The sequence below is a fragment of the Eucyclogobius newberryi genome, unplaced genomic scaffold (genome assembly GCF_026437365.1).
Source record: "Eucyclogobius newberryi isolate DKJ021-1_F unplaced genomic scaffold, fEucNew1.0.hap1 SCAF_1, whole genome shotgun sequence".
In the NCBI taxonomy this organism is placed as follows: domain Eukaryota; kingdom Metazoa; phylum Chordata; class Actinopteri; order Gobiiformes; family Gobiidae; genus Eucyclogobius; species Eucyclogobius newberryi.
The window spans coordinates 9,129,318-9,151,701 of NW_027315723.1; the positions used below are offsets into that span (position 1 = coordinate 9,129,318).

Consider the following 22,384-nt stretch of genomic DNA (forward strand, 5'->3'; position numbering starts at 1 on the left):
TCCTGCTTCCACTTTCACACCAAAGCCAATCAGGACAGATAAGCATCAAACACTATGTACGCTCTAAACATGTGATCTAGAGGTTCTTTTGCTTCTCACTGCGGAACAATGTAGATGCAGTTTCTTCAGCCCCGGTCTAGTCTGTATGCATTGTCAAACATGAAACTCATTAGGAGAAGTGCTGTGAGATCAGGTGTGAAGGGGGCTTTGGATAAGTCACTGTTTGAGTTAGGTTCCCAGAGTCTCGTTTTAGTGATTGAACTATTCCATTTACCACCCAGACCACATACCTTGTTGCATTGATTTGGTAAGGAGTCAAAAAAGGGTATTTACCAAAATAATTGAGTGACGTTTGAGTGTGTTTATTTTGAGAACCATGCTTGGCAGCCATGTTTGTGCATGGCCAGTATAAGGTGACCTGAATATAAAGGAGATGTGGCTAATGTGAAGGTCACGGAGCTCTGTACATAAACGCTGCTCCTGTATGACATCAGAACATCCTCTGGCTCTGGGATAAAGCCTTTTCCCACTTTGATGCTCGTTCACCATCGCTGTGTCATCACGTCTCCTCTGTAGCAGCATCACATAACAACAGTCTAAGGAATAAAGTCTGGCGGTAATGCAACACTCGAATGCCAACCGCCATAAAACAACAACAACAACAACACATTATGAGCCCTGTGTGGTACACGTGCCGTCACTAGTGCACTGGTAATGTGGTGTGGTTTGTGGTTTTCATATTCTCCAATCTGATTATGTCATAGGTAAGAGACTGTTTTCCCCACAGACTTTAACAATAAAACTCTGTGGTTTTTCCTTTTGCATAAATGCCATTTCCCTCAGAACCATTAAAAAGGAAAATCCATAAATATTTAACATAATAATTTATTTTGTTGAAAAGGCACTTGATTCAACAATTTGCATTACCAATATTATTTTTTGCTGCCGACATCATTATCAAATATTATAAGCTTATAGAATGTTGTGATGTCATCTGAAAACTGAAAATAATGTAGCATGTACCGCAGCTACAACAACACAGTGAAAGCGTTATATACGAATAGGAATGTGTATATGATATACTTGCATTAATGCAAAATCTGAACCACTATTCTGTCATAATATTTATTTTGTGTGTGGGTTTTAATCGTGTCTACTGTCATGTCTGCCCATCCTCCACCTCATCCATTCTACTCCCCTACAGTGCGGTCACGTGTCCAAATGTTCAAGTTACTTTAATAGCCTTCAATACCGAGCTGCGCCACAACTGAGAAACGCTTCTTTAATTTGATCGGCCATTCCTGTCCTCCGTCACTGATCCCATGGCCAGAGACAAGGCTTTATCCCACCATAAAGGCTGGCAGATTAATCTCAGCTCAGATGGTGAGCTGATCTGGGGTCTGTATCAGGAGGTAGAGGAACCAGGCTAAAAATAGACTGAGGGACTTGCAGGCAAGAGATTCTCGCTCATCTGTCATACTTAGCAGATAAAGCTTTGTTTAGGACTGAAAGAGATGGGAAGAGAATTATAGTTCAGTATATTACATAATCTTGTACAACGAATAGGGTGTTGATTCAGACGTGGACTTGTTATACTCTATGAGGTATAATCAAAACTTCTTTTGAGATTTTGGTGGTTTTGGTGATCAGAATTTGAATTTTGGACTAAAACTATTGTATTCAATGTTGAGGGAGTTGATAATACAATAATAGGTATCACCTATGGCCGGGCAATGTCGTGTTCTTGATTTAAATTTGCAAAAATGATTTATATTAGAAAATAGATAATATTGCAGTAGGTAATTCAATATTAAAATTAAACTAAATACGGATATAATGTGATTTCTTCACTCTTTGGATTATTTTTATTACAGTCAATACAGTTTTTCTATTATACTTAAACCTCAATCATGACATTTACAGGCACTTTTAGCACGTTTCTGTCTGAATATAAATGTATAAGATATTCAATTTTATAATATCACCCACCTTTTTTGAATTTGATGTTAATAGGATGTACATTGCACTTGTGTGTGGTATAACTATTAGCTATGAATTGAAAATGGTCTCAGTAAAGCTTTTGTTCAATCCCATAATGTCGCCCGAACACAAAAAAATAAATTAAGATATTTTGTTTTATTAGGCTTACTTGCATTCAATACAATATATATAAATGTTATTTAGATCTTGGTCTTTTAGTTGAGCCCAAATTTTAGAGTTCTAGAGGTTTCATGCTTAGCCTGTGAGTGTGTGCTAATGTTTAGGTTGTTCTACACTAAGCCTGGTGTACAAGGCTCAGCATCTGGCCACCGCACCACTGTGCAGAGGATTGTCTCTCACATGTGGCTCCATGTGTCGCCGTGGGAGTCTTGTTTGACCATTCAAGTAATCTCACCACATCTAAACTGTGGTCAATAGTGGTCTTAAGGGCTTTGACTGAGGATAGGCGATATAGACAGAAATTATTAACTTGATTTGTTTTAATTATCTTGATGATGATATTTAGTAGATGATAACAATCCACCAGAAATGTGCTAAAACATGCTTGTAAATGTTATGTTGACATTGAAGTATTGAATAAAAAGTAAATAGACATTGCAAGTTTTTTTTAATAATGACGATAATAATAATAATAATAATAATAATAATAATAATAATAATAATAATAATGAAATTCTTGATATGCAAATCCCCTAAGGAAATGTTTTCAATATATGACTCACCTCTACTGTGAACCACGTAATCCTATTATAACTGGCAATGCAATGGTAAATATTTTATTAACACATTGGTCATTATTTTGGCATCACTCTGTTCCTTATCTCTGAAACCAGTGTGTTTTGAATATCAAGTAGTGTGTGTTCTCATTAAAAATGTAAGAGCATGCTACATATCTGTTGAATTGCCTCTTGGGGGGGTTTCAAGGTCAGTGCTATTTTTAGTTCTGAATAATAAGAGAAGGTTTATGTAGCATCCATTTACAGTGAACCACTTCCGGATCGCCTTGTTCTTACGTTTTTCACGTGGACACTTTCCAATTTGACTGTCAATTCTAATGTGTGTTAATTTGTGTCTTTGATTTAGCTGTGTGATTATTATGTTGATTATATGATGTTTTTAAAAAAAAGGCATTATACTAAATTATATTATTATACTACACCATGATTCCTTACCATTAAGCATGACTTAGGGTCATCTCAGCTCATGCGAGGCTCCCCCAAAATGCCATTTGTCTGCCTCTGTTGCTATGGTTACGGTCAGAGCAAATTAGCTTTATATCTTATCATATCTTATTACACAGTTTTCCTCAGGGAACGATGTGCACTTACATAAGAACCTTTTGTGTGATGAAAGTGGATTTCCAAATGAATATGTCCAATGTTTGTGAACGCTTAACAATAAAATGATGATTCCTCTTTTTTGTAGAGAACTGATGAGGAGGCAGTGGTGGACCGAGGAGGTACTCGGTCCATGCTCACCACCAACTTTGAAAAGGAAGAACTAGAAGGTAAAGTGGGTTTATATAACATTTTAGTTATTTCTATTTCACATTCAGATGTTGTTATAAAAGGACAGGATGCTGGTTCAAAGAGACCAAAGTCTTTGATAGTTCCACACTTGTCTGTGCACCTGTCCAAATGCTGACAGCTGAATGTGTGTTCCTGATGTATGTCTCAGTCCTTCAAAGCACAGGTGCCTTTTATTTTTGAGCGTCTGTTTGCCTTAAATTTTGATCATGGACACTGAAATGCCACTTTGTACTCCCAAGTGTATCACAATTGGGTGATTGTAAACTAACAAGTGGATTACAGTACAATTTGTCCTAATCATTTGGCTGATAAAATGTAGCATCTATCTCACACATCTCAACACAATGAATGTCCCATGTCTCAGTCATTCACATCACAAAATGAATCCTGTTAGCTTCTACAATCACTTAGACTATTCATAGTTTATGGACCCTTTTCAGTTTAATAGGGTACAGTATGTATATGTGCTGAAGATGCTCATGTGTGAGTCCACATTATCAATCATACAATGAATGAGAAATGTTTGTGATGCCAGGTTTCACTTGACATAATTCCAGTTCGTCATTATGATGATGATGATGATGATGATGATGGACAGGGTCCAAAAATATTTTTCTGGCAATGCAAGGCATGGCAAGTTTATTTGTAGAGCCCAATTCGTACACAAGCAATTCAGTGCTTCACACAACAGGGGGAAAAAAAGCGTTAAAATCACAAAGACATGACAGAAATGACAAAAACACAAGTCACAAAAAACAGTTCAAGACATAAAAAAGAAGAGCGCAAAGAAGATCATTTCAGTCATATATTTGAACATTGCCAGAGTAGAGGTCTGTCTCACATGTTCAGGTAGACCTCCATAAAACTGAAACGCAGATTCCCCGAGTTTAGTCCTGACTCTGGACACCAGCAGGAGGCCGGTCCCTGAGGTTCTCAGAATCCGATATGGTTCATTTGGCACTGACATGTCCGACATGTACTTTGGTGCTAAGCAATGGAGATACTTGTATACAAGCTGAGCTGCTTTAAAGTCTATTCTCTGAGCCACACGGAGCCAGTGCAGAGACCTGAGAACAGGATTAATGTGATTGCACTTCCTGGTTCAAGTCAGCACTCGAGCAGCAGGGTTCTGGATGTGCTGCAGCATTTTTTCAGGCCAGTGAGCAGGCCGTTACAGAAGTCTAAACTACTGGAGACAAATGCATGGATAAGTCTCTCCAAGTCAGGTTTAGACACTATACTTTTGATTTTGGCAATGTTTTTTAAATGGTAAAAAGCTGCTGATGTTATTGATTTGACGTGGCTGTTAAAGTTTAAGTCTGAGTCCATTATTACCCCCCAGATTTGAAACTGCTCGTGTGTGACACGTGATACATGCAGGGCAGGGCGTATGGGCCTTCTTTGTTACATATGTAAAATAGGAATTTATTCATATTCCTTCCTTTAAACTCATTCGTTGCAGCTCAGAACTGGACTATATTCATTTGCATTTGCATCTTCCTGCATCTCTGCACACACACACACGCGCGCGCACACACACACGCACGCGCACGCACGCACGCACGCACACACGCACGCACACACACACACACGCACACGCACACGCACACACGCACGCACGCACGCGCACGCACGCACGCGCACGCGCACGCGCACACGCACACGCACACGCACACGCGCACGCGCACGCGCACACGCACACGCACACGCACACGCACACGCACACACGCACACACACGCACACACGCACACACTCGCCCGCTCGTCCGTCTCCTCTCCACTGCCACACTCCTCTGCACTTCAACTTGTACAAACCAGTGGTTAAGTAACATAATGCAGTAAAGCGGTAGAATATTCAGTGCATTTATGCATCTACATATGCATATCTGCAGCGCGCAACAACACGTGCACGACACATAAATGAAAGAGACCCTCTCATGTCCTCACTGTTTTCCTCACTGGGTTTTTATTATCTAAACGTGCTTTCTGCCCATTATGCGGCACATTATTGTGTCAGAACAACCGTGGAACAAAAAGGCTGAATTCTGGAGAGAGAGAAAATTGAAATTAAGTGCTGGGGCTGTGAAGGCAGGGTTGAGGCGCCCTGAGGTTTTAGTTCAGTCTTGGCCTAACTCATCCAAGAAAACAGCGGTAGAAGCTGAAATTCAGCGCTTTATTTAAAGTTTGTCAAACTAAAGGCAACGCGTTGATTTTCAACCCGTAAAAATGAAGGACTGCCTGCAGAATTTTCCGTCACAGCTGAAACAAATCTGTCAATGATGGAGAATTTTCAGTTAATGTAACCTCTGTTGTAAACTGTACACATTTTGTACATAATATAAATTGTTGTAGCCTATATACTGTATGGTAGGACCTTCATATGTGCGCTATTTGATTATGTGTGTCAGCGTGTGTACAGTTATTGTTCAGTTTGAAGGTGAATGTTTTCACTGGCTGTCTGCTTTTTTATATTTTGTTGCCAAGCGACAAAAAGTAGCCCACAAAGATGTCAGTGTGTGCTGTGACACTGCGAGAAGAGTGCTTTCACCTCAAGGATCCTCCTCAGATGAAGCTGCTGAAATGACACACACTGGGCCTAATATTATGCCACCTCTGGATTTATAATAATATATAATAAAACATTGTTCAATTGTTGTTTGTTGTTCAATATTTATTGTAATAATAACTTGTTACGGACAACTCAAACAAATTAACTATGCAGGGTAGATATAATTGTATAATAAAAAGGCCGTAGCTGCAGAGCCGCGACATGATCAAATAGCCCAGCAGTTTCAGGAGCCGCGGCACCTTAACCCTAACCTTAACCCTAACCTTAACCTTAACCCTAACCTTAACCCTGACCCTAACCCTAACCCGGCGCGGTCAAATAGCCCGGCAGTTTCAGGAGCCGCGGCACAAAATAACATGGCAGTTTTGCGGCTCTGTAGACACTCCCTAATAAAAAAAAGGTTTCAGTTTGGCCATAAATGAAGTTTTCATGTTGGAGCAACACTAAAACATAATTCTAAAACATGCATATAATATTCCAGGTGTTTCAATTATACTCTTAAATAGATACAGTGTTTCCACAAAGACAAAAACTATTTATAGTACCTAGGTGTAATTTTGTCTTCCCTGTTTGAAAAACATACCTGTTTGGTATGTTGTCAGAAATGCCACACATTCTGGATGAGTTAAAGCCAATGACATATAAAGTTGATTTGAAATCAGCTGTAGTTCAACCCAGTAGATGGAGAACTATTTTAGAATTCCTTAATTTCTGATAAATGCTAAAGCAATAATGCATTATTCGTAAGCTGTTCTGTAGTCATACTTGTACTTGCACACACTGTATTCAGCCCCTTAGGCAAAGTCCAACTAAATTGGGCGCATACTTTGCCCTCTTTACTTGCCTCATCTATAATTTACACAATGCTAAGAGTAGTTTGCTCTGGTTAAATGCACCTACAGCAGTATCAGCATCATCAGGTACTCCTCACAGCAAATGTATTTTGACAGATCAAACATAGTTTTGTTATCCCATCCCCTCCGTGACTGCTCGCCATTTCCTTATTTTTTTCATAGGAGACTCTTTTAGTTTAATCTTTTTCTTCACATTTTGCCAATTATCTTCATATTGAATAGATTCTAATTTGCAGCATTTCTTGGACACACAGGCACACTATAGGGTGCCCTTTTTCCTTTTTTTTTTGACAAAATCTGGCCACATAACCAACTGCAGTGAGGCTATGGAAGTCTAGGTATCATAAAGTGTTATTATTGCGAAAAAAATATTTTGTAAGAAATCTTTATTTCTGACTGCTCTGTCTGAACTACCCTCTAGGCCACCGCACTCTGTATATCGGGGTTCATGTTCCTCTGGGGCGAAGGTCGCACAGACGTCACCGACATCACGGCCACAGACACAGAAAGAGGTCCAAGGAAAGAGACTCCTCAGCAGATGATGGAAGAGAGTCTCCCTCACATAGTAATTTATCAGTGAACAGAAAAACATGGCAAGCCAAGTTTAAAAACAATGATTTTATTCTGAAGTGGCCTTTTCCCACTTGCTACAGCAGACACACCAGCTCAGAGGGTGCAGTTTTTGTTGGGGACAGAGGATGGCGACGAGGAGCACATCCCCCATGCTCTGTTCACCGAGCTGGATGAAATCTGCCTCAGGGAGGGTGAGGATGCAGAATGGAAAGAGACAGCAAGGTACAAATGACTGGGTCAGCCGGTTAATTGGACACCCAATACAGTGTGAAATTATCCTTATACTTTGTTCATGATTTTTTTCTATGGTCCAACCTTCAGAAAAGTTTTTACTTTTTATTGTCACCAATAAGTGTATGTGTTGTCTATGTACAGGTGGCTGAAATTTGAGGAGGATGTTGAAGATGGCGGCGAGCGCTGGAGTAAACCCTATGTCGCCACTCTCAGTCTACACAGCCTGTTTGAGCTCCGCAGTTGCATCATGAATGGCATTGTGATGCTGGACATGAGGGCTAATTCTCTCGAGGAGATAGCAGGTTAAAACATAATTCTTGGCAAAGTCTCAACATTATATTCATTTGAATTCTCACTGTCTGTCCTTTGTAGACATGGTTCTTGATCAACATGAATTGACCGGTGCACTTGGAGAAGATGCAAGAAGAAAAATCCGAGTTGCCCTGCTTAAACAACACCACCACCAAAACCATAAGAAATTGGCCAACCGTATCCCTATAGTGCGCTCTTTTGCAGATATTGGCAAAAAACAGTCCGAGCCTCACTCCATGGACAAGAACGGTGAGCAGTCGTCCTTCAGATTCACACACCTACTTACACCTGCTGTTGCTCATGGCTGTCATCTTTTGTTTTATTGACTGATTATGCATGTTTTAATCATTCATCGGTGGTTTATTATGTTTTTTATTTGTCATATGTTCTCTTGTTTATGTTGTTCTGTGTTTGAGTCTTACCAGTTGAACAACACTGACTAATATTAACACTTCAACCACAATGGACTATAACTGCCACAGTATACGTGCTGTCCATCTCGTTTGTCCTCCCCCTCCTCCTCTCTGATGTCTTCTGGCCACATATCTTCACACAAATCTCATGAGGATCCTGGAATTAAGCGACTATGTATCCCTAAGGCAATAGCACAAATCTAGGAAATATGCACAGGAAACCAACGCCCCAGCTAAACCAATAAGGAAAATCACAATCAGCCCAAATATTACACCGAAATGGTATATTCTACAAACATAACAATAAAAAGTGTACTTGTATTTAATAATTATTTTGATAATGAAGCCCCAATAAGCAGTTTTGGGGACATCAACATCAGAAAAAAATAATTTAATGTTTATCACAAACATTACAAAAACAACACCCTTGCTGTGAAGGGGCTTGTTTCTCTACAGACCTGAATTTTCTGGTGAAGCATTTGCCACATGCACAAAACGGATCCAGGTGGCGGACCTCCTCGGACCCTCCACCAGAAAAGTCAAAACAAAAACTCACACTGTACTATTTTGAAATTGTACTATTTTTCACTCTAAGCAGGTGTGTTTACAATTACAAGGTTTGGTCTTGTGTCCTATTCATTTTATTAATTTGTTGTGCATATTAATTAACACAATCCTTTGTCAATATCTCTTGTTGATGTCGGGACGGTCAGCCACAAAACAAAGCAAAGCACAAATAGTAAACATTTTGTAACAGCAGCAGCATAAGCAGTTATAGCACAAACAGGAAATACAACAGAGAGATTGAAGCACACATTTTAAACATTAGTAAAAAAAAAAAAAAAGAATGTTTTGAAACAATATGACTGTGATGATGGGAGTTATTCTTTTTCTCCAGAACCTTTAGAGATTGTTCATAAACTATGAAATATCTAAAACTACTGTTTTAGATATTTCAAGTTGAGTTAAACTCGTCAAACAATTGTGAATACTTCATGAGACATAATCATTGCACTCTTCTCACATGTTGAATATAACCCATCCGTGATCACTGGAGACCACCATCCGCGTGTGGGAACCAGCAGTGTTGAACCCGCTGTGACCCTCTGTAAATCTGACACTGTTGACTCCTGATTTACGCAAACAGGCCAAACCGTCTCCCCCCAAAGCCAGCCTGCCAACACAGAGGGCAGACAGGACGTGAGCAGAGAAAACAGCGCCGTGGACTTCAGCAAGGTGAGACTCTGGACCCACTACTGTGCCATGTTTATCCACGAACATTGATACTGGACACATGACTACCATCTGTGTGTTTGACCAAGATGTGCTTACAGTTTAAGTGGTCATCAAGAACCATTTACTCTGGGGAAGAATTTGAGTCTTTGTTGTTTCTATCATGTCTTGTGTTGCAGATTGACCTCCACTTCATGAAAAAAATCCCTCCTGGAGCAGAGGCATCCAACGTGCTGGTAGGAGAGCTGGAGTTCCTGGATCGCCCGGTAGTGGCCTTTATCCGTCTGGCTCCTGCTGTTCTGCTGAATGGTCTGGCCGAGGTTCCAATCACCACCAGGTTGGACTTATAACTAACTCTTTCTGTTATTTTGAATCAACTGTGACATGGACATTCTAAACTGTACACATTTGATAGGTTTCTCTTCATCCTGCTCGGCCCACTTGGGAAAGGGCCTCAGTATCATGAAATTGGCAGGTCTATTGCTACGCTTATGACTGATGAGGTGAGATCTAAGTTAATATATTTATTTATAGATTTTGTTTCTCTTAAAAAAAGGTCTAGGTATTTTTGTATAGCTAGAAACACCAAACATACAGTAAAAGCGTCATACTTCTCAAAGATCAGATCCTATATAAAAAAAGGCTTTCAAATCTTATTAACCACATACCATCTCTGTAATATCCTGAAGCCATACTATCCTTTGAATTTTGAGAAATATAAATACATCACATTTGCATGTATGCATTTCCATTCAGGGATAACATGGAATTGAAGTCTACTGTGCAGCCACTATAGTAGGTCAGTGGTTAGAGGTGACCACTTCCACTTCCTTCATTGGGAGAATAAACTCCTCTTCATAAAAGAATGCCCTACATATAACACTTTTAAAATCTGGCATAAATCCAATTGATATTGTACCCATTAGAGCCCATGTCCTGTGTGCCTGATGCACTCTGAATGCTTATTTCCTGTCTTTTGTTCTTGCATGAGCCTTCCCATCTTATGTATGTCATATGGCTGTTGTCTATTATTACCGATACTGTATTGAGATATTGTGTAGATCAGTAGTTCTCAAAACGTTTTACACCAAAGTACCACCAAAGAAAGGATTTGGCTTTTGGGGTACCACTAGATCTAAACCTGGTCTAAAACAGGACTATTCTAGGTCTAAATTGACAAAGAAAGGACTATATAATTGTAAGATGTTTTAAACAAGGACTAATTAAATTCTAAATTTAATGAATTTATTTATTATTCTTCCAGAGGAATCCGTGTACCACCTGAAGTAGCTTGTGTACCACCAGTGGTACCACAGTTTGAGAACCACTGTGTAGATGAATTTTATGCAGCTCACTCACATTTATAAACAAGCATTTTTTTATTATATCTTACTAAATGTTTTAATTGATACATAATATATACTATTGTGTTTTTTGTATGTCTGTTGCCGGCATCCATCAAAAGTGGCACATTTATTATACAGCAATGTTCAAATCCCTGTTCAAATAAAGACATTGCTAGATAGATACATTGATTATTGAAATTAATTTTATTCAACAGAACATTTGATAGTAAGTTTGTAAGTATTTTGACTTAGATACTTACAACAGCATTCAACTTAGCACTTGAGAAAATTAAGCACTCCATATGTTTCTATGCTTTTCTTGCCAATAGATTTTCCATGATGTTGCATATAAAGCCAAAGACAGAAGTGACTTGATCGCAGGCATTGATGAATTCCTAGACCAAGTGACAGTGTTACCTCCTGGAGAATGGGACCCGTCTATCAGAATAGAACCTCCAAAAAATGTTCCATCTCAGGTAAATGCATCATAATACATTTTAAGTATATTGTAGAAAAATAAATTCAGTTGTATCATCTGGACTATTTTTAGAAAAACAAAACGTTTCGACTCTCATGCAAGAGTTATTCTCAATCTGCAAATCGAGTTTGGGAAGTTTTTGGTTTCACTTGAGACTACTCTTCTTTTCTAACAGCCCTGTAATGGGCTATCTACATCCTATTCTAACCTGACTCTCACTCCCTTCTCACTGAGTACCTGATTAGCATCAGAATGCCCTGGGTGTCTCCCTCTCCAGGGTTTCAAAACTTATTATGCATTATATACATTATATACAACCGGAGGTTTGAACCTTAAACCTCGATTGCAGTTACAAAGTGAACCAACATTTTCTTTAGTATTTTTGGAGAAATTTGAAGGTGTTGTTTAGGGTCCAGTTGTGTGTTAAACTTGCTGTAGAGTTTGGTAAGATGGACAGCACAACTATATAACTTTCAACATGAATGAATTCATGTTCGCAGGAAAAGCGAAAGATCCCACCTGTGCCAAATGGTGTTACTGATCTGGGAGAATCTGAAGAACACGGAGGTCATGGAGGACCAGAGCTGCAGCGCACTGGAAAGTAAGTGTTAACAGAACATGATTTTTGGCTTCTCTCTAAGCACAACCTAAATATAGTACCTTTTATCAATCTCCACTTCCACAACAGCCTTCTATTGGTGTGTAATACATTATTTAAGCACACAAAGACATGCAACATTGCGAAACTACTGTACGTTGTTTCATTTATTATTTAGTGACACTTACCATTTCACATTAATTGTCATGGAATTAGACATACACCCGATGCTATTCCTTAACACATTGAGAACACAATTCAACTTAGAATATTAAACGACACAGAAATATCAGACATTTGTGTGGCATGCATGGGAGAAAACGCGGGGACTGTGTCAGCCAAGCCGTTGTAAGGAGCCTGGCTGACCCTCCTGCGTCTCACCCCCGCGTCTCACACCGTTTTTTCCCATGCTGGTTGGTTTTATTAGATATTCTGGAATAGGCGGGTCACATTTCTCATTGGTCAGCCTCACATCAAGGCACTTGGTATTTTTCCGTAGAGATAAAGCCTGCAAGGGGGGGTGCAACCCCCCCCCTCTGGGGCAACATCCTTTGGCCCATCTTTACGACCCCTTCACAAACAAATGCAGTTTGTCACACACCCGTTCTTCTCTTAGACTAATGATGCAGATAAAATATCACTATTATGCAGATAAAATACATCACAGAAATATAATCATATATTCACATTTTATCACATTTCCCTCCTGTTTATCAAAGCATTAGTCTACTATATCATGTGCCAAACACATTACTCATTTCAGTTTTCAACATGTCTTTCATATTGTTGTTAAAATGACACTTTTACACTTAAAAAATAATGCACATTTCTCAAACATTGAACACACTTCTTTTCTCTCGGCCCACAACATTTCTACTGCATTACTGTCCTAAATTTTGAGTCAGATTGGTCAATCTCTGTAATTTGACGAACAGACAATTTATCTTGTCTATAATTTGTGCGGTGTGATGGGAAATATAGAAGTACAAGCGGAAAGCCCTTAAACCCGCTGCTCTCTGGTCAGTCACTTTGACTCGTCAGGGACCTCTCTGGACACCCCAATAACATCAAATACGTTGTATCAGGTGCTACTGGAACCAGATTGTCCACTAACCTCTCGACCTTGACCCTGCGGTATGGTTCTGGGTGATGCTGGTCTTTGTTATGACCATGGCTGGCCACAAAAGGGATACATAGGCACAACGTCCCACAAGTGTCCCCACATCACCATACGTCCTCTCTTGGTTTCTTAAGAGACCTTCTCCCGCTGCTCGCTTCGCTCACACCTATGACACATATGAACTGGTACATTTCCCATCTCAATTCATAATCTCATGAACATTACATGTAGTGATGTTGTAGCAGATAAAAAACTCTCAGTTAGTGCAAACAACAGTGGCTGTATAATATGCCATTGTGTTTCTTCAGCTACTGTCATGTCAATTATACATTGTACATTATTACACATCATGCATTTCATAACCTTTCAAGTTGATCACTTATTTGCTTCCCTCTATTCCATTTCTGTGTATGTTGATCGATTGTCCCGATTGTCCCGATTGTCCCGATTGTCCCGTGCATAATACAGGTGTTCAGCACCCATATTATCGTCATCACTTGTGATGACGATAACTGTTGATTCTTTTTCCACAGAGTATGGTACTCTGCGCACCGTAGCCTCTGTCTCTCGTCCATTGTAGCAGAGTATCGTACTCTATCGTAGACTCTGGACAAAACTCATACAAACGAAGTCCTGCGTCTGCGATGTTATGGATCTGGTGCTGTGTTGTCCAGACATTTCTCTCACTTTCCCATGAGAGCACCCATGTTCTCGTCCCTCCAATGGTCAGTGTGAGGACGACACGGTGTGGCTCCGTCCACTTTGCTCGTCCACCTGGCTCGTCTCTGTAAACACCACATCTCCAACACGCTCTCTGCTGCGGTGATAAACAAAGTCTTTTCGACAATTCAGTGCATTTCAAACAGTTTTCTTGTTTACAATTTTTTTTTTTTAGTAATTATTGATTCGGAATATTTGTTTACACGTACATATCCCTCCTTTTTGAGATATGGAATTCCCATTTCTCAAACTTCTACATAATTCTACATTTAAACAAAATTAAATACTCCAGATAGTTTACAACGATGTAATCAAGGAAGAGATGGAATTGCGTCTGTCACTCCACTCCGCAATGGCACCTCTTGACCTTTCACAGTTCAGTGGTCACATCCCTGGCTGAGCCCCTCCTTCCACGGCGCTGGGCTCCCACCCTGTGTGTCTGTAATCCGTCTATGTGTCTGTTATCCGACACTGCCCTAACCTATCTGTTTTACCACCATTTGTTTCAAACTCCAAATGTTTCAAACTCTAAATGTTTCAAACTCTAAATGTTTCAAACTCTAAAAGTTTCAAACTCTAAATGTTTGGTCTCCACGTGTGCGCGCGTATGTATGTATGTATGTATGTATGTGCAATACAAATACATCAAACAATAATAATTATCTCAATAATTCCCCCGTTGAGCTGGCCATAAGGGTCAGTTCACAACTTAGAATTTTTAACATCAAATTTCACATCTCCTCTGTGCGTGTGGCCTGAATAATGTCACCCATCTAATGTAATATGTGCTAATCTTCTATATGTGCTTCAGGTGAGTTTCAAACTCAATCTCTCACACCTGCTCATGTGGTGCTTTACAAACATTGTGTATTAGTTTGTTCTAGCAAGTCTATATGTGTATAACAATCAAAATGATCCTAAACCTTCCCCTTGTACATAAGGCACATCATTTTATCAGTCTAACCATCTCTTGTCTCCGTCCTGAGTCCTATAATGTTTAAGTCCTGTTATCATTGGTTTTCATAACTTCTAAATTTAGATGATATTGTCTTATTTAAATCTATTCAATTCTTGATGAATCTCCACAATCCTTCAGGTATTTACTTTAGAATGTCAAATTCTTTCGCTGTTAATTTTAACTTTTCCCTATTACTCATCAATCAACCCCCCCTGAGGTGTTGCCGTTGATACTCAAAGATAACAACATCTGCTCCATCCTGAGTCCTCCAGATTCTTTGCCAGTCAATAGCCCCTTATCTCTGACTATCTTTTATGACTTGGTGTCGTTTGCCTTTAGTTAATGACCCATTCATGTCTTTCCAAGGAGGACATCGGACGTCACTATTTAACTTATTCCCTCACTTACGTCTACATCGCAATACGAGGTTTCCTCATGATAATACAAATAAATAAGTTACTGATATAACTTTTACTATCACTTTACTTACTACCCATTCTACTCCTATGTCCAAAAACATCAGTAGTCACTCATTTACCCACATTATCACTCCCAGGCCCGTGCCTGCATTTTATTCTAAATTTAAAAACACTTCTGTCTTTTTGTCCTGTACTTTCATCTAGTCATGCATTAAGTCCAAAAAGATAATTTTCCGTCAAGTCCAAAAATAAAACAAAACAAAACATGGCTTTGTTTGGTGCACACAAAAAACACAATACCGTAAAAACACAACTTTTGTCTTCTATGTCGGGGACAGGAAGTGTCCTGTCTGTGATCACATTCCCCAAAATATTGGCCATCTATAAAAATCTGAATTCATCTTCATCTCTTATCAAGTTTAATAAAATCTTTATAATTGACTGTTGTCAATCAAACAAAACCCTAAATTTGTTGAAATACAGAGCTCTCAAATACTAAAATTTAAAACCAGCTGGGTTTAATTCCTAATTTCATCAGTTCAGAGCGTCCTCTGAACTGCTTTCTTCCCTTCCTCCTGCCTTGTTGACCCCCCTTATCTCCCCCTCTCTGCCACGTCATCTGAGCACGCTGGAAGTCTCCCTCCAAAATCCTCTTATGACTTTTCCTTTGTCTTTTTACAGTTTGGGGTGATAATTTTGGCATTATTTGGTCTCGGTCGTCTGAGAGAAATGCTACTTGCTTTACAGTCACGGTTAATGTCAAGCTTCTAGAGAAAATTCCTTATTAGATTCCTCCGGACATAAACGTGGTGTTTAAGATTCACCCGTGACTGCAAATTTTAGATCTCTCAGAATAACGCCTTGTGACCCTTGTATGATTAATTGTGATTCACACTTGTTAGTTAATCACTATTAATCCTCATTCACACATTCACACTTCTCTCTTACTTACTTCGCTCGTGCACAGCGCTTACATTCACACATATTTCCTCAGTAATATTAAACTGGGTATTTCCTCAGTAATACCTAACTGCCTAAAATATTTCCTCAGTAATATGAAACTGGGTATTTCCTCAGTAATACCTAACTGCGCATAAAAGCATACAATATTTTTCCAGTAAATATCAAACTAATGCATAAAAACGTTTTATGGCTAACTCTTTTTCACACACAAAATTTTTGTCTGACCTTCTTTGTCGCCTGTGTTCTCCTGCTGCTTCGAAACGACGCGCTCTCCTCGCGGAGACTGAGGTGCGATGGGCGGCCACGGGAAAAGTGGACTTCTTTCAGCTGTGCACAGACTTCACCGATTCACCCGTCAATCTCCGCGAAGGGCAGCTTGTCGTCCGGCTCGATAGGACCAGAAAATGTCATGGAATTAGACATACACCCGATGCTATTCCTTAACACATTGAGAACACAATTCAACTTAGAATATGAAACGACACAGAAAGATCAGACATTTGTATGGCATGCATGGGAGAAAACGCGGGGACTGTGTCAGCCAAGCCGTTGTAAGGAGCCTGGCTGACCCTCCTGCGTCTCACCCCCGCGTCTCACACCGTTTTTTCCCATGCTGGTTGGTTTTATTAGATATTCTGGAATAGGCGGGTCACATTTCTCATTGGTCAGCCTCACATCAAGGCACTTGGTATTTTTCCGTAGAGATAAAGCCTGCAAGGGGGGGTGCAACCCCCCCCCTCTGGGGCAACATCCTTTGGCCCATCTTTACGACCCCTTCACAAACAAATGCAGTTTGTCACACACCCGTTCTTCTCTTAGACTAATGATGCAGATAAAATATCACTATTATGCAGATAAAATACATCACAGAAATATAATCATATATTCACATTTTATCACATTAATGGAAACTGCTCTTAATATCAAACTACACTAAAAGGTGTGCTCCATTATTAACTTGACATCACTACATTCTACAGTATGCCTGTAATCAGGGTGCTATTTGCTGGGTCTGGGGGTTCGTCCGTCCATCCGTCCCATCCTATTCTCTACTACTTTACCAACCAATTTTTTGTTGTATAAAACAAAGTGACTAAGTACAGACTGTGTCCCAAATTTCACTTTTTAAAATGTATTTATATACTTTATTAAATGAATGATCATGAACCTAACCAGTATGTAAACCACCGGTATATTACAGTTCATCAATACAGAAGACTCCCTCATCATCACATTCTTCAATCAGAAAACCTCTAATAGTAGATTCAGATGTTATTTGATTGAACTTGTCGTCTCAGTCATGTAACGTGGTATAATCATTGTTAGGTTCGATAGAAGGGGAATGAGGGATGTGATACAGTCAGCTGCGGTATGCTGCAGTGTAACCTCTTCCTGAGAATATTGGCCACAAGCCCGGTTTTAGCTATCAATCTGGCACAACATACCGCCCCTTGTTACCATAGTAACCACATCCAGCATGTTCTTTGCTGCAACAGTAAAATGTGTCCAAAGATAGAAGCATGAGTCGACAAAAGGACTCAACACTTAAAACACACATGGTACTCAGCCCTTTTTCAATTTAGTCTTGACACATTCAGTCACTTACTGTCCACTCAGACAATACATTCTGTGTCTAGAATTGGACATTGTCAAATTCCCCGCTCCAGGACAGACATAATTTTAACAATATGGTGATTTGCTGTTCTAAAACAAAATAACCAAAGTGAAAATCAACAAATATAGACCCTGAAATATTAGAGATTAGGTCCACTGATTTTCTATATTAATTGAATTGCTTAAAGTCCTTTCAACATCACAGCTGATTGATTGAATGCTTTGTGAAAAGGGTTTCTTTAATCTTAGTTGAGTTGTGTCGTCAAAGAAGGCGAGAGTTAAATTTGTAACTATGGTTCTATGAATCAGGAGGGAGGAAAGAGAACTTTATACTGATCTTTGTTTCATGTGAATGGGCCTATAAATTACGAATATATTAACCATAAACCAGGTCAAATGATTTGGATATCCATGGGTTTCAGAGTGATCAAAATCTAGCTACGTTGCTAAAGAAATCAACAATTCAAAACAAAATATATATTTTGAATGTTCATAGGTCCTCAAAATATCACCTATAAACACGAAGATGGAAACCATGAACATTTCCCATGAACTGTTTAACTGCAAATTCCAACACAGATTTCTTCTGTTTTAAACTATGGGTTAGAATTTATTTATACCATCACAAGAACGCCACCAATTATTTCATATTTTTAGCTACATAAAATAGCTAGAACAATCATATCTCTTGTTGTCAGGATTTTCGGTGGCTTATTTCTGGACATAAAGCGAAAGGCCCCGTTCTACCTTTCGGACTACACAGATGCCATCAACCTGCAGTGTCTGGCCTCCTTCCTCTTCTTGTACTGCGCCTGCATGTCACCTGTCATCACCTTTGGCGGTCTTCTGGGAGAGGCCACAGAGGGACGAGTGGTAAAAACAAACATTTTGAAGTTCAACCAGCTCAGGCTCAGTTATGGACAAAAAACCATGACCGCCATTATAATTATATTATTATGGATTATAATTCAAATCATTATGTCATTAAAAAAGATTGTGTTTTATGGCAGTGTTTGTGGTTGTCATGATGTTGCAGGGATAAAAAGTAATAAAAGTAATTTGATTGAATCTTATGTTAAAACCATTATACTTGATGGTAGCTAACAACGTTAAACGGGCATAACAGAACTATTTTCTGTATTTTCAGAGTGCTATAGAATCCCTGTTTGGAGCGTCCATGACTGGAATTGCCTACTCTTTATTTGCTGGGCAGCCACTCACTATTTTGGGGAGTACAGGGCCTGTCCTTGTGTTTGAAAAAATCCTCTTCAAATTCTGCAAGTAAGTCATCAACATAAAGCAACACAACAATGGAGTCATGTGGATGTTCTTTATGTTTTAGGACTAGGCATAGGCGATTGTATCAGTCCCAATATTTGTTAAAATTTTCTTTTGTGCTAATGCCTGCCTTTAAATGTCATGTCTAAGGTTGAAGTATCACACAATATGAATGGACTGTAAAAATATACACTGGATATATAATATACACAGTGCAAATTAATATTCTCATAACCTGGAAGATAACATTGCAAGTTTTTCTTCTTTTGAATTTCATTTTCCACATTTTGTTTGTTGCAGTTAACCTACTATACATTCAAAGGTATTTAAAGATATTATTACAAATGTGTTTCTTCTCATAGGGAGTACCACTTGTCCTACCTGTCCCTCAGAACTTGTATTGGCTTGTGGACAGCCTTCTTCTGCCTGTTGTTAGTGGCGACTGATGCCAGCTCGCTCGTCTGTTACATCACCCGTTTCACTGAAGAGGCCTTTGCTGCTTTGATCTGCATCATCTTCATCTACGAGGCCCTGGAGAAGCTCATGCACCTGGGAGTGCACTATCCGATCAATAAGAACAACAACCTGCAGAAACTCACCATGTACTCGTAAGTGTCAGAGTTCAGCCATGTTGAAAAAGAAAAAATACATTGGAGTTAAAATGATTTGAATTCAGAATAATAATCATGATTTGTGTAGCTTGCGTACTAGTAGTAGAAGTAATAGTAGTCAGCTGCTCAAATCTTGATTATTATTCTGAATTCAATTTTTTTTTAACTCCAATGGATTTTTCTTCCGGATTTCTTTCTTCTGGACCATGACACCCTATTAATATAAATTTAAAAAAAAATTATGTTAATGATAAAGTTCATTCTAAACAGGTGTGCCTGTGTGGAGCCCAGCCAGCCGAGCAATGAGACTTTACTTCTGTGGAAACAAGGGAATGTCACACCCTCGGCGGTCAACTGGACAGATCTGGAGGTTGCGGTAAGAAACACTGCAGTATTTAAGCCAGAAGTATTATGTTACTGAAGACCGGCACTTGTACACTGAAGGCATATACTGTGGGTGCCATCCTCTTTGTAGTTTTATTCACAGAAGTAACAGTAATTGAAATGGGTAATTTAATTTCCTAAAAGCTTGAAGTCACATCTAACTGAACTGAGCTGAAATTTACAAATTATTTTTACTCTGCATTTCTATTTCAAATGTTCTGCTTTACTATCTCTAAGACACAAAAAATGTATCACAGGGAGGGGGAGTTGTTATGTGGATCAGCATAAGGACCCATTGTGGAAACTTTATTCTGTCTTCAACACACAACAACGATGTTCTTAATGGGGCCATGCAAACGGTTTATAAAACTTGATTTGCTTCTTGATGTGCTTGTCTTTGCCGTTTTTGCTGTTAGGACTGTGAGAAGTATCATGGGGAGTTTGTGGGAGCCGCTTGCGGAGCACACGGACCGTACATCCCTGATGTCCTCTTCTGGTGTGTCATCCTCTTCTTTTCAACGGTCTCAATGTCTGCTTTCCTCAAAGAATTCAAATTCAGCCGCTATTTCCCCACCAAGGTATGGACTGTTTTACACACGTTCTTCTTGAATTCAAACATTTTATTTAAATTCATAAAATATGAATTTAAACATGTTTTGGCTACAGTGGTTTGTGTACAGTGGTATTTGCTGCCATCCTCAAGCCATACTTTAGAAAGAATACAAAAAGCCAGATAGCATGTCCATTCTGCCTGTATAAATTCAGTGCTCTTTCTCTGAAGTGACTATGAAGCTATGAACATGAAACACTTTCTGCAGTCCACTACTGCCACCCTGTGGATGTAGTGATACATAATTGTAGTAGTTCTTTGCTGACACATATTTGGATTTTCTTTTAGGTTCGGTCCATTATCAGTGACTTCGCAGTCTTCATCACAATTCTCACCATGGTTTTGATAGATTATGGTTTAGGAATTCCATCGCCCAAGCTCCAAGTTCCCAGCAATTTCAAAGTAAGTCAGCTAAACTACATAACACTAAACATGTAAACGGCTTTGGTTAATTTCCCCCCTTTTTTCTCAAACTCCAGCCAACCCGAGACGACCGCGGCTGGCTCATTAACCCAGTGGGACCAAACCCTTGGTGGACCACCATCATCACCTTCATTCCTGCTCTGCTCTGCACCATCCTCATCTTCATGGACCAGCAGATCACTGCGGTTATTATCAACAGGAAAGAGCACAAACTCAAGGTATTGTTTGACGCTATCGTATGTGATATAACGATGCATTTAGATCAACTGTGTTCAGATTCAAACCCGTGCACTTCTTTTATAGAGGTAAATTTTGTTATTTTGATGATGAAATTAGAGTATTGTAAGACATGTAGAAATGTGCAATTTATCAACTATTATTGCTTCAATAAATTACCAAACATTTAAATCAGATTTGAATGATATAGGCAACTACTGTAGCTTTTAAAACAAAAAAATACAAAACACTACTTTCTCACTTTTGACAGTGAGAAAGTGAGAAAGTAGTATCTAACTGTTTCAATTATGTCTTCCATAATCAAGCAGCCCTGAAGAAATTTAAAATGTATTATTCATTTTAGTAAATTTTTTTGCTAAATGTCAACCAAAAAGTGTCACCATGCTCATCTAGTTTTTTTCTATTTTTCAAGCATGTTTTCATACAAAATATTTTCTTGAGAAAAGCTTTCAGAGCAGCATTAGCATTCAAATATTATATCGCCCCTCATCCCATTATCTGACCTTGCCCCAGCGTTTCTCTTTCCTAAGTTTTGTGTTTTGTGTGTTTTGCAGAAAGGCTGTGGCTACCACCTGGACCTGTTTGTAGTGGGGGTCATGCTGGGGGTGTGTTCGGTGATGGGGCTACCCTGGTTTGTAGCTGCCACAGTGCTGTCCATCTCCCACGTCAACAGTCTGAAGTTGGAGTCCGAGTGCTCTGCTCCAGGGGAACAGCCCAAGTTTCTTGGAATCAGGGAGCAGCGTTTCACTGGACTCATGATCTTCACACTCATGGGCTGCTCCGTGTTCATGACCTCTGTCCTCAAGGTACGCACTGGAGACACTGCCCTTAGCTCTCGCTTGCAACATCTATTTTTCACAGTTACAGCCACCGCTCCCTCTATTCTATACATATTGAGGACACAAAC

General features: G+C 39.4%; 1 protein-coding gene across 1 annotated transcript in view; it reads left to right on the plus strand.

The window, feature by feature from the left end:
- The window catches only part of LOC140372718 (sodium-driven chloride bicarbonate exchanger-like), a 34,965-nt gene that overhangs the window by 4,192 nt on the left and 8,389 nt on the right, over window positions 1–22,384 (plus strand). Inside the window, exons 3-20 of the mRNA XM_072459825.1 lie at window positions 3,427–3,508; window positions 7,375–7,518; window positions 7,607–7,748; window positions 7,902–8,062; window positions 8,133–8,321; window positions 9,633–9,721; window positions 9,898–10,055; window positions 10,134–10,221; window positions 11,394–11,540; window positions 12,043–12,143; window positions 18,633–18,807; window positions 19,082–19,215; window positions 19,575–19,820; window positions 20,094–20,199; window positions 20,624–20,785; window positions 21,106–21,219; window positions 21,297–21,458; window positions 22,032–22,283. Coding sequence (XP_072315926.1) covers window positions 3,427–3,508; window positions 7,375–7,518; window positions 7,607–7,748; window positions 7,902–8,062; window positions 8,133–8,321; window positions 9,633–9,721; window positions 9,898–10,055; window positions 10,134–10,221; window positions 11,394–11,540; window positions 12,043–12,143; window positions 18,633–18,807; window positions 19,082–19,215; window positions 19,575–19,820; window positions 20,094–20,199; window positions 20,624–20,785; window positions 21,106–21,219; window positions 21,297–21,458; window positions 22,032–22,283 — 2,652 coding nt within the window. The remainder of the gene's footprint in view (window positions 1–3,426; window positions 3,509–7,374; window positions 7,519–7,606; window positions 7,749–7,901; window positions 8,063–8,132; window positions 8,322–9,632; window positions 9,722–9,897; window positions 10,056–10,133; window positions 10,222–11,393; window positions 11,541–12,042; window positions 12,144–18,632; window positions 18,808–19,081; window positions 19,216–19,574; window positions 19,821–20,093; window positions 20,200–20,623; window positions 20,786–21,105; window positions 21,220–21,296; window positions 21,459–22,031; window positions 22,284–22,384) is intronic.